Here is a 12,146-nt window from a genome sequence, read left to right as displayed (position 1 = left end):
AAATTGTACTTTTCTGGGAAGATGGCTTTGCTTGGTTTGATTTCCTTCTTTCCTGAGTCCCTCAACAGCCTCTTAGTTACTGATCGAGATGCAGACATGGCTTCCAGAAGGAGAAGGGAAGAAAAATCTTGAAATGTACAGAAAATCCATCTCTTTCTATGTTAATTGTCACTTTTCACTTGACTTGGTGTTTTAAAATTGCTTACGGCTGCGGTAGACTGAAACTTAGTCAGCTATTTGCTTCCCCATGTAGAACCTTACAGCAGGGTTGTTCTGGTCCAGAGCTTGCAACTCTCACTTGAAACACGTGCTCATTTTTCTTTATTTACCATCTTTCTTCCTGAATGGCACCTGCAGTATTCTGGGATTTGGAATTAATTTGCATGCTGCTTGCTGGGTTAAATCTTAACACTTTTTTTAAAACTACATTTTACCTTTTGGTAACCTTGGAAATGCTGGCAATCCTTTCCTTACATTTCAGTAAAAACTTGACGATGAATAGAAGACCTCATTACTTCATCTGCAATTTACTTCACTACTAAATTTTCTTTCTAGAATTTGTAGTATGTTAGTGAATATATGAATATTATTTTAGGTTTTTCTCCAGAATATATTAACAAACATTTCTGTGATACCACCCTTGCTTTTTGTTGTGCATATTTAAAAACGAACAGATTTTTCAAATTAATAATGCATCTTTTAACTGTTAATGTTAATCCCTGTCTTGTCTTGTCTTTGCCCTTGTCTCTTATTAATAGGTGTTCAGAAACAGATTACCTGGCAGGCTAATTGTTGTCTTTGTGTTCTTGCTAGCTTCTTCACTCATTATAAATTGGTCAAATAGAGATGTTTTTAATGATAATTACTCTGGGTCATAGTGAGGGCCTTTCCGTTTTTGTTTAGGCAATCAAGAAATCTTTCTCATCTGCAGTTATGTGAAGAACTGCAAGTGATTTGTGTTCGAATTTAGCTGCAGTTAATAAAATGTAATTTAAAGTCAAATGATGTTGATATTGCAGTTTTTGTTGTGTTATGTTCCTGAATGTATAGTGGCAATCCTAGCCACTAGTATTAGTATTCTGTGTAGTACTTGAATAGTGAAAAGGTCTGTGAACTGTCTGAAAATTCTTGGTGATATTGGGACTGAGTATGAAATTATGTAGCTGCTACTATAGGTAAAAGTATTTTACAGTGATCTGCACTGGATTTGCTTTTGAATTCTGTCCTGAACTGAAATCTCACTGACACAGCATTTCAGTTGCACATGATCCTGCATGGTTTCTCTCTTTGAGTGGTTCAACTTTCTTCCATTCACAAACACTGAACCTCATGTTACAGCTGCGTTACAGCTCCAGGAGCACAGCAGAGGCTCTGAGATCCCTCAGATGCTTAAGTGCTCTTTTTTCTTAGAGCTTAAGTCTTATGATCACTTTGATTTTACTACTGTTTTGATCTGGCTCACAGATAACTATGACCGTTGGTAGTATGTAATGAAACATTTTATCTTCTTAAATTTACCTTAATTATTACTGAACTGTACTGAGAGGAGTTACATTAGCAGCGGTAATCATATCTTAGTAAATTTTTGTGTGGTATTAGGGGTCAGATGACTGTTTGGTCAAAATCTGGGCTACAGATGATGGGCGCCTGCTCTCAACATTGCGAGGACACTCGGCTGAAATTTCTGACATGGCTGTTAACTACGAGAACACGCTGCTTGCTGCAGGCAGTTGTGATAAAGTAGTCCGAGTATGGTGTCTTCGAACCTGTGCCCCAGTCGCAGTGCTGCAGGGCCATTCAGCTTCCATTACTTCCATACAGGTAAGGAATGATGTTTTTTCCTAAACCCTTGAATTAAAATGGTAATAAGAGATGTGGATTAGCAATCAGGGATAAAACTTACCTTTTCATCTCTGTTTGGCAGTGTAGATTTGCCCTGACTCGAGGGTGTTGTTTCTTGGCAAACTCACTCCTGCGCAGTGGCCAATGCTGCCTGAGGGGATGATCCTGCTTCTTCCAGCTGCCTTTAACTATATGGTCCCATTGCTTCTTCCTTAGATCTAGCAAATGCATGGTCACCGCGAGCATCGAATCAACTAGCTGAGTCAGGGAGACATGGCTGGCATCTTTGGTGGTAGTCCTTGAACAGCGACTGACCAGCAGTCGTCTGTTCATAGATAACGTTTATTTTTCAGAGGAATACTGTCAGCTAAAAATCCTTATTCCACATTTCTTATTTGCTCGTTATCTTAGCCTGTATTGTAAGGAGCTGTTCTGGATGTTGTAGCATACATAAATGCTGCAGCAGCCACAGTACAGCACAGATCAGGGTTCGCAGAGAATCTGCGCTTGTGCCCAGGCAGTTTCAGTTGGTGGCAAGTGTCCAGTGAGCAATAGCAGAGCAGGAAAAAAATTACTCAACTGCCAGCACTCACTTCTCTAGTGGTGGCACAGTCAATAATGGCTAGTAATTTGCAGTTCATTTGCTTTAAAAAAAACCCCACAACAGCCAGGCAGAAACCTCCAACAAAACAAAATTCCAGGATAAAAAAGGCAATCCCTGCAATTTGGCAGGTTATGCATGTAGAGGGGAGAACGTGTGGGAATGTGTGGCTCGGAATCCCTCTCTTCTGGAGCCTTGTTCCCCTTGGTTCATCACAGCCTTCTCCAATATGCCAGTAGTCCCTGGGAGTCTCATTTCTCCCCCTCTTGCCTATGCTTTCAATTTTGTCTGATTTCAGTTGTGTTGCAAGTTACTTGCTTTAAGGTGATTGTTTTGGAAACATATTTTACAACCTGCTTTTGTGTTTTGTATATTATTTGTTTACACATATATACATTCCTCACAAGGTTTTTGTAAAATTCTGGTAATTTAGAAAATAATCAGTCATGGCTTTTTGAGGAAATAGTGCTTGATTCCTTTATCAAATTACCAGGTAGCCAGAGGATTAAAGGTATTGCTGCAGTTATGAAATTAAAGCGAGAGACTTCAGAATGAAAAGCTTTCCTACTCAGAGAGGCAGAGGAAGAGGGAGGGAGTGGGGGTCCTACTGTGCTGCTGTTCTTCGTTGGGCTTGGATGCAGGAATCATTTTTGTCTTTGTTACCATGTTTGATCTGGTTCTATGCTAGAAAGAAGTATTTCCTCATCTTGTTGCCCCGTTAAAAGGGTCTAGGCTTGTTTCATTTCTCCAATTTGCTAACTTTTGTGTGGTAGAAACAAAGACTTGCTAGTCAAAATGTAGGTATTTTCCATTCCTCAGCTTTATTTTTATGGAAATTCAGATTCTGTGCTTACCCCTGATACTGTTCTCTGTACTCCCGGGGAGAAAGCTAATATGTTTGTCAAAAAGATTCTTGTCAACATTCATTTACAAATCTCCAGCATGTAAGGGGAGAAAGAAACTAGCTGGTTTAACTGTTACAACTTTATTTTTAGTTCTCTCCAGCAAGGAAAGGAACAACACGATACCTCACTTCTACTGGTGCTGACGGAACAATCTGTTTCTGGCAGTGGCATGCTAACACCATGAAATTTAAGTAAGCCTGTTTAGATAATTATAATTATCTTAAATAAAGGACAAATTCATTTTGAGTTTTAGTGTGGAGAGGAATGCTGGGATAATTAAATAAGGGTGTGTTCCTTCTCAGCGAACAAGTTTCTTGGGATATGTTCTCCCACAGACTGTGCATGAGTGCCATTCCAGTATGTGGGGCAGGGAGGGCTTTCTTATGTGTGTTGGGGAGTCTACGGCATCATGACCCAGTGGGGAGGGAGAGATCAGGGCTATTATTTATGAATTTTGTGCTTTGCAAGCCGGCGTTGTCAAAGAACTTTCAGCTTTTATGTTTAGGACTGAATCCTTGTCCAAAATGTACAGGCAGAAGAATTTCTTTGCTTTTAATCAGAAGAACACACATATGTAGGTGGCATCAAACCCATACTTAATAGGGAGTAAATGCTATTAATTAGACTAATGGTTTACCAGGTTCTCTTTTAAATAGATTTGAATTGGTGAGTATCATGATAAATAAGTTTAAATAGTCTTTTCAGTTTAGAAAATGGTGGTTTTCTTACTAAAATAAGGTAGAAAATTTCTAATATGAAAAATAAGTTCTAGCAAACTTAGGTGAGAATTCTGAAATAAAGAGATTTAGGATGAGCATAGTGACCTTAACCTGCTGAGCTGTGCACTATTCCTGTTGAATGGCATTGGAATGAAGTAATGAAGAGTAAAAATGTTGTGTTGTTGCATATAGGGATCGCCCTGTAAAATTTGCAGAGAGGTCCAGGCCTGGTGTTCAGATATCTTGTTCATCTTTCAGTTCCGGTACGTATGCATTGTAAGGCAACTGAAAGTATTTTATGCACTATAATTCCTTTGGTGACAAGATTGTTACTTCTTTTTAAATACAAATGGTATTAAACCCTTTTTCAGTTAATTACAGCACTGTCGAATTGTGATTGTTTGAGATTTTCCATGCTAAGCGTCTGCTACTTTTTATCTTTTATCTTTATAATTTAAGCTAAAATGTCTTGACCACTTCCAAGGAAGACGATGCTTTCAGTCTGTTGTTCTGCACATTAGAGCTTTTTCTTTGTAACATCCTTTTTAGGTTTTATCTTGTGAAGTTTTTGAGTGAAAAGCTCTTGAAATCTGGCAGACAGCTGGCCTCTGCTGAGGTTACGCTTTTGCGAATCTTCCAAATTCGGCTAAGTTCTAGGAGGATCAGTTCAATATGTTTGAAAACACGAGCTTGACTGACATCCTTTGTTGCAGCTTTGAATTCTCAAAACCAGTGATTTTTACAAGCAAAATTATGTAATGTTTCATTAATTTTTGTTACCTGAAATTGAGAGCTGCTCTAGAGCCATGTGAGCCTTGCCCATGTTCCTTTTTTAAAACCAGAAATCCTGAAATTACGAAAACCATTTCAATGCAGTAAACTACATGATAGTGCCCTTTTTGTGCGATATTGTAAATAGAACAAACAAACATTACAAGAAAATAGCTTAATCGCTGACTCCCGATTCAGCAGTAATTTCTCTGATGTGCTTCAAATAGATATTGAGATGCGCTTAAATATTTTCTTTGATATTTACCATTTTTACCAATATTTACCATATTTACCAACTATTCCCCATCTAATTTTCCACATAGGCTGACGGAGAGCACTGTGGTAATTTCTGAGGGAAAGCAGAATAGTTTGTTGGATGAATGTTGTAACTTGCAATGTTCTCTTCCTTTGGTCAGAAAGGTTGGCAACTGGAAAATATTGTAGAGCTCATAGTTATGCTAAAGCTGATATGGTCTGAGAAAATACAGATCAAAGCAGAAGCTGTCAGAGTTAACTTCTTTGTTCAGGACCTATGTTTTGATTACATTGAAATTTTCTGTTTAAAACTCTAGTTTGCTGCTTTGACAATAAAGCAGTAATTAAAAGAAGTTGTTCCTTGGACGGCTTTTCTTCTCACGGAAAACACTGTCTTTCTTAGGTGGCATGTTCATTGCAACAGGTAGTACTGACCACGTGATAAGAATTTATTATTTGGGCTCAGAATCTCCAGAGAAAATGGCTGAGTTAGAATCTCATACGGTAAGAGACAAATCAGAAAGCAAATCTTTTTTTCCCCTGCTTTACCTTATTTCAGGAACTTAGGTTTTGTACTTTTGTGACTTATTTTCTGTCTTTAGAGTTCACTTAGCTTTCAACACTGTGGTATTTAAATGCCTGGAAATTTGTGGTATGTTTATTTTTAAATTCCTCTGAGGCAGGAGATGTGTGCAAAATATGCTTTATGTATTTCATTCCCCCAGGAAACTGAGGGACTAGGTGATTTTCCCATATTCTTGAAGAAAGTCTGTGTTGGAATGAGGAATTAAAGCAGTTTTCATGCACAGTGTCATTTTTCCTATTAAATTTACTGTTGAGTATTTAACTTCAGTTGTGACCACAAATCCACATAACAAGAAAAAACAAGGTAATTCTGGTTTTAGAGTGTGCAGTCAAACTTTGGATCATGACGGTAATTTCATTCAGAAAATAAAGCAAGCTTAAAAGCGTCCTTTCTCAGGTAATGCGGAAGGGTTCTCGTAAAAATTCAAATGGTTTTAAATATCTGTCCGATGACTTTCAATGTTAGTTTTCAAGTTTGAGTCTTGATAGCTTTTATTAAAACCGTTGAATGTCTCAATTTTAATGAAACCCCATAAAGAAGCATGGCTAAACCAGTATCAAATCTTTCTTCATTTCTTAGTTGTTACCGAGAGCAGGTGATGATTACAGTATTTACTATGTGCATGGTAAAAAATATATCAGAAGGGCAAGCTTATAGCAACACTGATAGGGCTGTCACTTGTGAGGAGTTTGGAGCATTTATCTTTGAACCTTAATAGCCCAGCTGCCCACCTTAACGATATTTTACAGATTAAGGCTGAGGTCTAAATTGATTCACTGAACTTCAGTGGGAGTCATGGGTCTCACATTTAAGTCTCAGAGCTCCAAGCTGACAAATGTAACAAGTATTTTGCTCACAAGAGAAAAAAATGTTGTCTATATTCAGCAGTTCAGGTTTGGAAGAAACTGTAAATCCTTTAATTTTTTTAAAGTCTGCTCTTCCTAATACTACAGACTGCTGGCAGCCCGCCGCTGAAAAAAATCCCAAATTGGACACTTGGTTATCAGGAGCTAGAGATGTCAGTGGGAGTAAAGATAGCAAGGGCCTGTAGCCAACACAAGTATTTAGCAAAATAAAGAAAGGCAGAACTATGTCTAAAACATAACATTTGTTTCTCAACAATTTAAAAGTGGAAATGAAGCCAAGGTTTGCATTTTTTTGATGAAATATTTTGAGGCGCCTTAATGTTCAGTCTAAAAATTGCAAACCTGCTGTGATCATTTATTTGGTTGAGCGGTTCTTTCTCCATCTTGTTGAGTGCTGCACCTACCAGGCCTTGTGAGGTCCAGGGGTTCCTTATTCCTGCTGACTCTGTGGAGTGTGAACGGTGCAGGGCTTCCCAGGCAGCGCTTACCCCAGGGAGTGTCTGGTCCTGTGGCACTGTGCAGGAAGACACTGCTCCGGCAAGAGTAGAGCTGCTGCAGCTTCTTCCTCCTGAACGTCTCAGTGTCAGGGAGTCTGAGTCGGAAATCGTTTCTGTCTCTGAGCTACTCTGGAGCAACATGAAACCATCACCACGCTGAAGTTTTCTATGTCAATGTCTAACACAAGATGTCTGGGGAAGTTTTAACTTCAAATGCGACTTTTCTGTTCTTGAATTTGTAAGGTAGTATGTTGTAGGAGACGTATGGGAAGATGCAATTTGCTAAATAAAAGCTCATCATTAAGATCTTTTTGGATGAGTGTTTCAGGTTACAAAGCACTTAACTCCTATTTTTTTCCTCCCTCCTATTTAGGACAAAGTGGTTGCAGTCCAGTTCTGTAACAATGGCGACAGGTGAGTGGCTGTCCTGGGATTCTGACATGAGAAGTATGGTATTTAATTTTCCAAATAACATTTCAGAGAAAATTTGGTGCAACAGGAAGACTACACATGGGCTCTGATTAATCTTAGAGAAATTATTTAAAGCATGTTGCAAGATGTGTGTCATGTCCACGAGCTTGGATTTGCTGTCCTCTGCTGTAACAACAAAAACTTTCTGTAACTGTGCTTTGCTTTTTATTTTTTTAAACTGAGCAAATGGGAAACCGATTTTTGTATCCTTTCTGTGTAAGAGTGTCTTACTTCACAGGTAGCCTTGTTAAGTACAGAAGGGGTTACTTCTGGACTAAGGGCATTATAATAAATGTAGTTCTAAGCAAAAAGTAGCATGGTTACACATACACAGATGGTCAGACAAGTAAGTCTGCAAGGAGCTGTGGTCTGATCTTCATTAAAGGAGGCTCTCTTGCAAGTTGCTTTTACCTGGTAAGATGGCAATAACATCTGAGTATATTCATTCTTTATAGTGGGATCAGGGATTTGGTTTCTCAATTACTTTTCTTTCTTATTTTTTCTCAAATAGAATAGCAGGTTAAATGGGGGGGGGGGGGGGGGGAAAGCTTGCTGGTTTTTATCATTTCAGTCCTGTTAGAGCAAGATGAAAAATAAGGACATATACATACTTATTTATCTGTGTGGCTCTTGTTTGAGTTGGTGACTTTTGAGCATCCTTTTTCTGGAGCTGCAGGAGGCAAAGCAGTAGCACGGTGACTGTGCCACATGTCTGTTTGCCAGCCATAGCCAGTGCAGATGGCCAAGTTAGAGGTGAAGGGGAGGCCAAGCTACCAATGACAGTAGCACTTTCGGTAGCTGTTGCATTCAAAGGAGATACACTTCCCAAAGGAGATATATTTTTCTACACTGGGGCACAGATGAGGAGGTGACTTTACCTCTTTATCAACTGCTCTTGCCCTGTCCTCTCTTTAGTAGGTAGCATGGGAATGCGACACTATGCTCTTAGATTAACGTCTGAGCAATGCTGCCTGCACTGACCGAAAGGATGTGCAAACTCGGTGCAGTCGTTTATGAAAAGAATGTAAACATGAAAGGGGAAATAAGAGTTGTGTCAGAAATGAAATGGAAGGAAAGCAAGGAAATAATGGCATCCAAGTGATGAGCATCGTGCATAATGAAAACAAGGAACTGTAGAACTATTTTGTATCTTGTGGTTTTTTGGTTTTTTTTCATTACTTGACTGTGCTCTTATTTATGATCCGTATGAGAATCATGTTTAAGCTGATAGTGTTGTTGATAGATCATGTATACATTTGGGATTTTTTTTTAAATTTACTTCTCTTGCGTATGCTATCTGTATCATTTATACCAGCTGGGGACCAGAAAGCAGCCAATGATTAGCATAATTTGAAAACATTTTCCAAATAATATGACATTGCTGATATGTTGCTGAAACATAAGGCCATCCAGCCTTTACTATCTGTCTCATTTAATTCTTTGGTGAATGATTTCTTCTGCCAGTCCCTCTCTGAGCGCATTGAATAAGCATGTTGTCTCTTCTGGTGCTTAGAGTTCTGAAAAATGTGGGAAGAGTGTTTGTTTTCATAAACACACTCACAATTCATAAGACCTCAACTTTTGTGAGGTTCTAGAGTGATACGATGAATAACCAGGCCCTCATCTTGTATTTTTGTAACTCTGAAATTACCAGAAAAAAACGACCACAAAAAACCTGATTTATTTCCAAGGGGGAATAAGCAAAAAACAGCTCTTCAATGGCACGTAAAGGTGCAGTTGATCCTCACATCCCAAATTTGGATCCAGTCTACTTAGTAGATAAAATTCCTCTGCTTAATTTGTCTGCATTTGAGATTAAAACTTTACGCATGTTCTTCTCATTACAACTGTTTGGCTTTTCACAAGGATTTGGATGTTTTAAGTAATACTGCAGTAGTGTCCTACCATATTTTTGTGGTGTCTCCTTGCAACCCACTATCTTTAGTCTTCACTGAGTCACCGGTACATCTGGATAGCTTAACATCACCAAGTGCGATATTAAATGGGCTAATCTTAACATTTCCTGGAGTGAAGATGGTGTGAGTCTGCGTTCGTTTATGTCACTAATGATGAGCTACAGTACTTTCTTTCACCAGTTGATGGAACTGAGTATGTGGGACAGTTACAGAGGCACAGTCCTAACACCTTTGGGTCTTGATGATCATTTAATTGGTCTGCTTTATTATTCGTAATAATTTACTTATCTCTGACCACATACCTGGCAAATATGTGAATTTCTAGGCAAATATATGAATTGCCAGTTAATTAGTTTAGATGCTAACAGTAATCCTGCAGTCTTAAAATTTATGAAGTGCATCATTCCAACCTGCAGAGCTTTCAGTTTTTAAAACTGCTAAGTCAGGATGCTGTCTCTTATGTAAGAATTAAAGTCAGGATGCTCATGGTAAGATGTACAGAGGTGCCTATAGGCATTTTCGTGTGTCAAACTTCTGGAGCACAGCTGTGTTGGAGAGTGGTGGTGACAAGCTTTGATTAGTGATCAACATCTTAATGTAAATGGTTTTATGCCAGCTTTTGCTCATATTCCTTATTTTGCTTGGCAGGAGGTTTAAGGGATGTGCGTTCCAAGCAAAACTGTAGCTTTGCCAGTGGAACTGCACCTGTACTTGGAGATCTTTGTCATGTAAAATTATGGGGGAAGGTACTGGTGTAATTGTGCTAACAGTTCCTTCCAAAGGATGTGAGGGCACAGGTCTCACTGGGGGTATTAGGTCACATAGTCACTGAAAAGTATATGCTCCAGGAATGCTTTTAATGGAAAACTGATAGCTTCCTTTTTATTTTAATATAAAGAAGAAAAAATAAAAAGAAAATAAACTTGTCAAAAGCATTTTTAAACCCTTTTTCATAATGATGAAAAAATTTAGCTCAGGGAAACTGAAAAGGTGAAAAAATGACTTATTAAAATAAAATTGCATAGGCTTGCCTTTTTACGTGTAATTTTGTATATAAATGGAATATACTTTTAAAGGTGTTGGCCATCCTGTGAAAATGTATTACTTGAGGACCTTTTTTAAACTTCTGTGACTTTCTGTGACATTGATAGCCAAAGCATTATGATGTAGTTAAATGCATTTGCTGGATGCTTGAATTTTTTAAACAAGGAGGAGTTTAAAAATGAAAATACTCGTGTTCGACTTCACAGGCAGGGCTACCTACTTGTGTTCCATTTGGGCATTTCCCTTCTCTGTCTTCACCCTCTCCCTAAGTTAATGTATTATAATTTATGCTAGACTCCCGGCACGCAGTTTCTTTTTCTTTGCTGCCACTATGAACTGCTCAAGGGATTTGCTGATGTCATTAAAAAGGGAATGTGCAGCTTGTATGAATTACGACATTGAAGTCATTCCAAGGCCATCTGCTAGCTGTAGCCAAATGTAATTAATGTTGTGGGATATAAACTCTTTTGTACCGTACAGTATCTGATATGAAAATTGTAACCTCACTGTCTCTTAATTACATTTTCTAGATCAGAGATGCACAAACAATATAAAGAATAAGTGTGGAAAAAAGATTAAATACATTCTAGCTTCTGTGCTGGTGTGAACCGGTGTACTCTTGGCTTTGCAGCGTTTTGTAGCTGCCTGTTTCCTGTGGCAGTAGTTCATGGGTATTTTATGAGTTGTTAAACACGCCTGTGTATGGGCATATATAGAGTAAGACAAGTATATACACACAAGTATACGCTTCCAGGTATATGTAACTTGTGTAAATGTGTGTGTGTGCGTGTTTGTTGCAGAGTAACATAAAAGTAAATGCTTGTAGTGACCTTTCCTAAGGCGAATGACGGTCCTCTGCCAAGCTCCTAAATACTCTAGCCACAGGATTTAGCATGTCCACACCGCTGCTGAGGATGGAAAAATCCATAGCGAAGCTACTGAATGGCGAGAAAATAAGATCCTAAGATGGTCATGTGGATATTAGACCAAAGCCAGCAGTGACTTAAGCTTATTCAGGATTTCATGACTTTTTTTTTTTTTCCCTCTCCATAGCTTAAGATTTGTCAGTGGAAGCAGAGATGGAACAGCAAGAATATGGCACTATCAGCAGCAAGATTGGAAGAGTGTAGTCCTGGATATGGCTACTAAAATGACAGGGTAAAGCAAACTGAACCAGAACACACTTCATAGCAACATTTACATGCAAAACAAAATCTTCCATCATACTGAAAACTATTTATTTACTTCCATTTTGAGTTAATTTCAGTGCATGTCTTTTGTGTATTGAAAATGCCATGGCTCTGTCTGTTAAGATACACAGTTAATCAGCCCCCAAAAGAAAATATTACTACATGGGTAGTTCCCTACTCTAATGGTTGGGGAATATTTAGTATTTTACACACAAAGTAAGAATGTCAAGTAGAGTTCATCTCGTGGAAAGAGGTTTTAGTAGAGTGTCATTGATCTTATGCTAATATATTTATCCAGCATGTTTCTTAACATTGTATTTTTCCTTAAGTTTTCAAGTAAGAGGTGGGATTTGGTGATTTGGTTCTCAGGTTCAATTAGGGTTTCGAGTTTTTCTTTTTGAGATCCTCATGTGACTTTTGTAAGTGGCCTTGTAATTGAATACGCACAATAGCAACAAGCAGAAATGGAGGAATCCATTAGGC

The 12,146-nt window shown here is 38.4% G+C and overlaps 1 protein-coding gene across 1 annotated transcript in view; it reads left to right on the top strand.

The window, feature by feature from the left end:
* The window catches only part of BRWD3 (bromodomain and WD repeat domain containing 3), a 56,545-nt gene that overhangs the window by 18,841 nt on the left and 25,558 nt on the right, over positions 1-12,146 (top strand). The window contains exons 8-13 of the mRNA XM_059824622.1: positions 1,600-1,821; positions 3,439-3,539; positions 4,260-4,330; positions 5,497-5,597; positions 7,416-7,456; positions 11,527-11,631. Of these exons, the coding sequence (XP_059680605.1) occupies positions 1,600-1,821; positions 3,439-3,539; positions 4,260-4,330; positions 5,497-5,597; positions 7,416-7,456; positions 11,527-11,631 (641 nt within the window). The remainder of the gene's footprint in view (positions 1-1,599; positions 1,822-3,438; positions 3,540-4,259; positions 4,331-5,496; positions 5,598-7,415; positions 7,457-11,526; positions 11,632-12,146) is intronic.

Source organism: Gavia stellata, chromosome 14, assembly GCF_030936135.1.
Source record: "Gavia stellata isolate bGavSte3 chromosome 14, bGavSte3.hap2, whole genome shotgun sequence".
NCBI lineage: Eukaryota > Metazoa > Chordata > Aves > Gaviiformes > Gaviidae > Gavia > Gavia stellata.
Note: the sequence above shows the minus strand (reverse complement) of the source record. Positions and strands in the feature narration are given on the sequence as shown.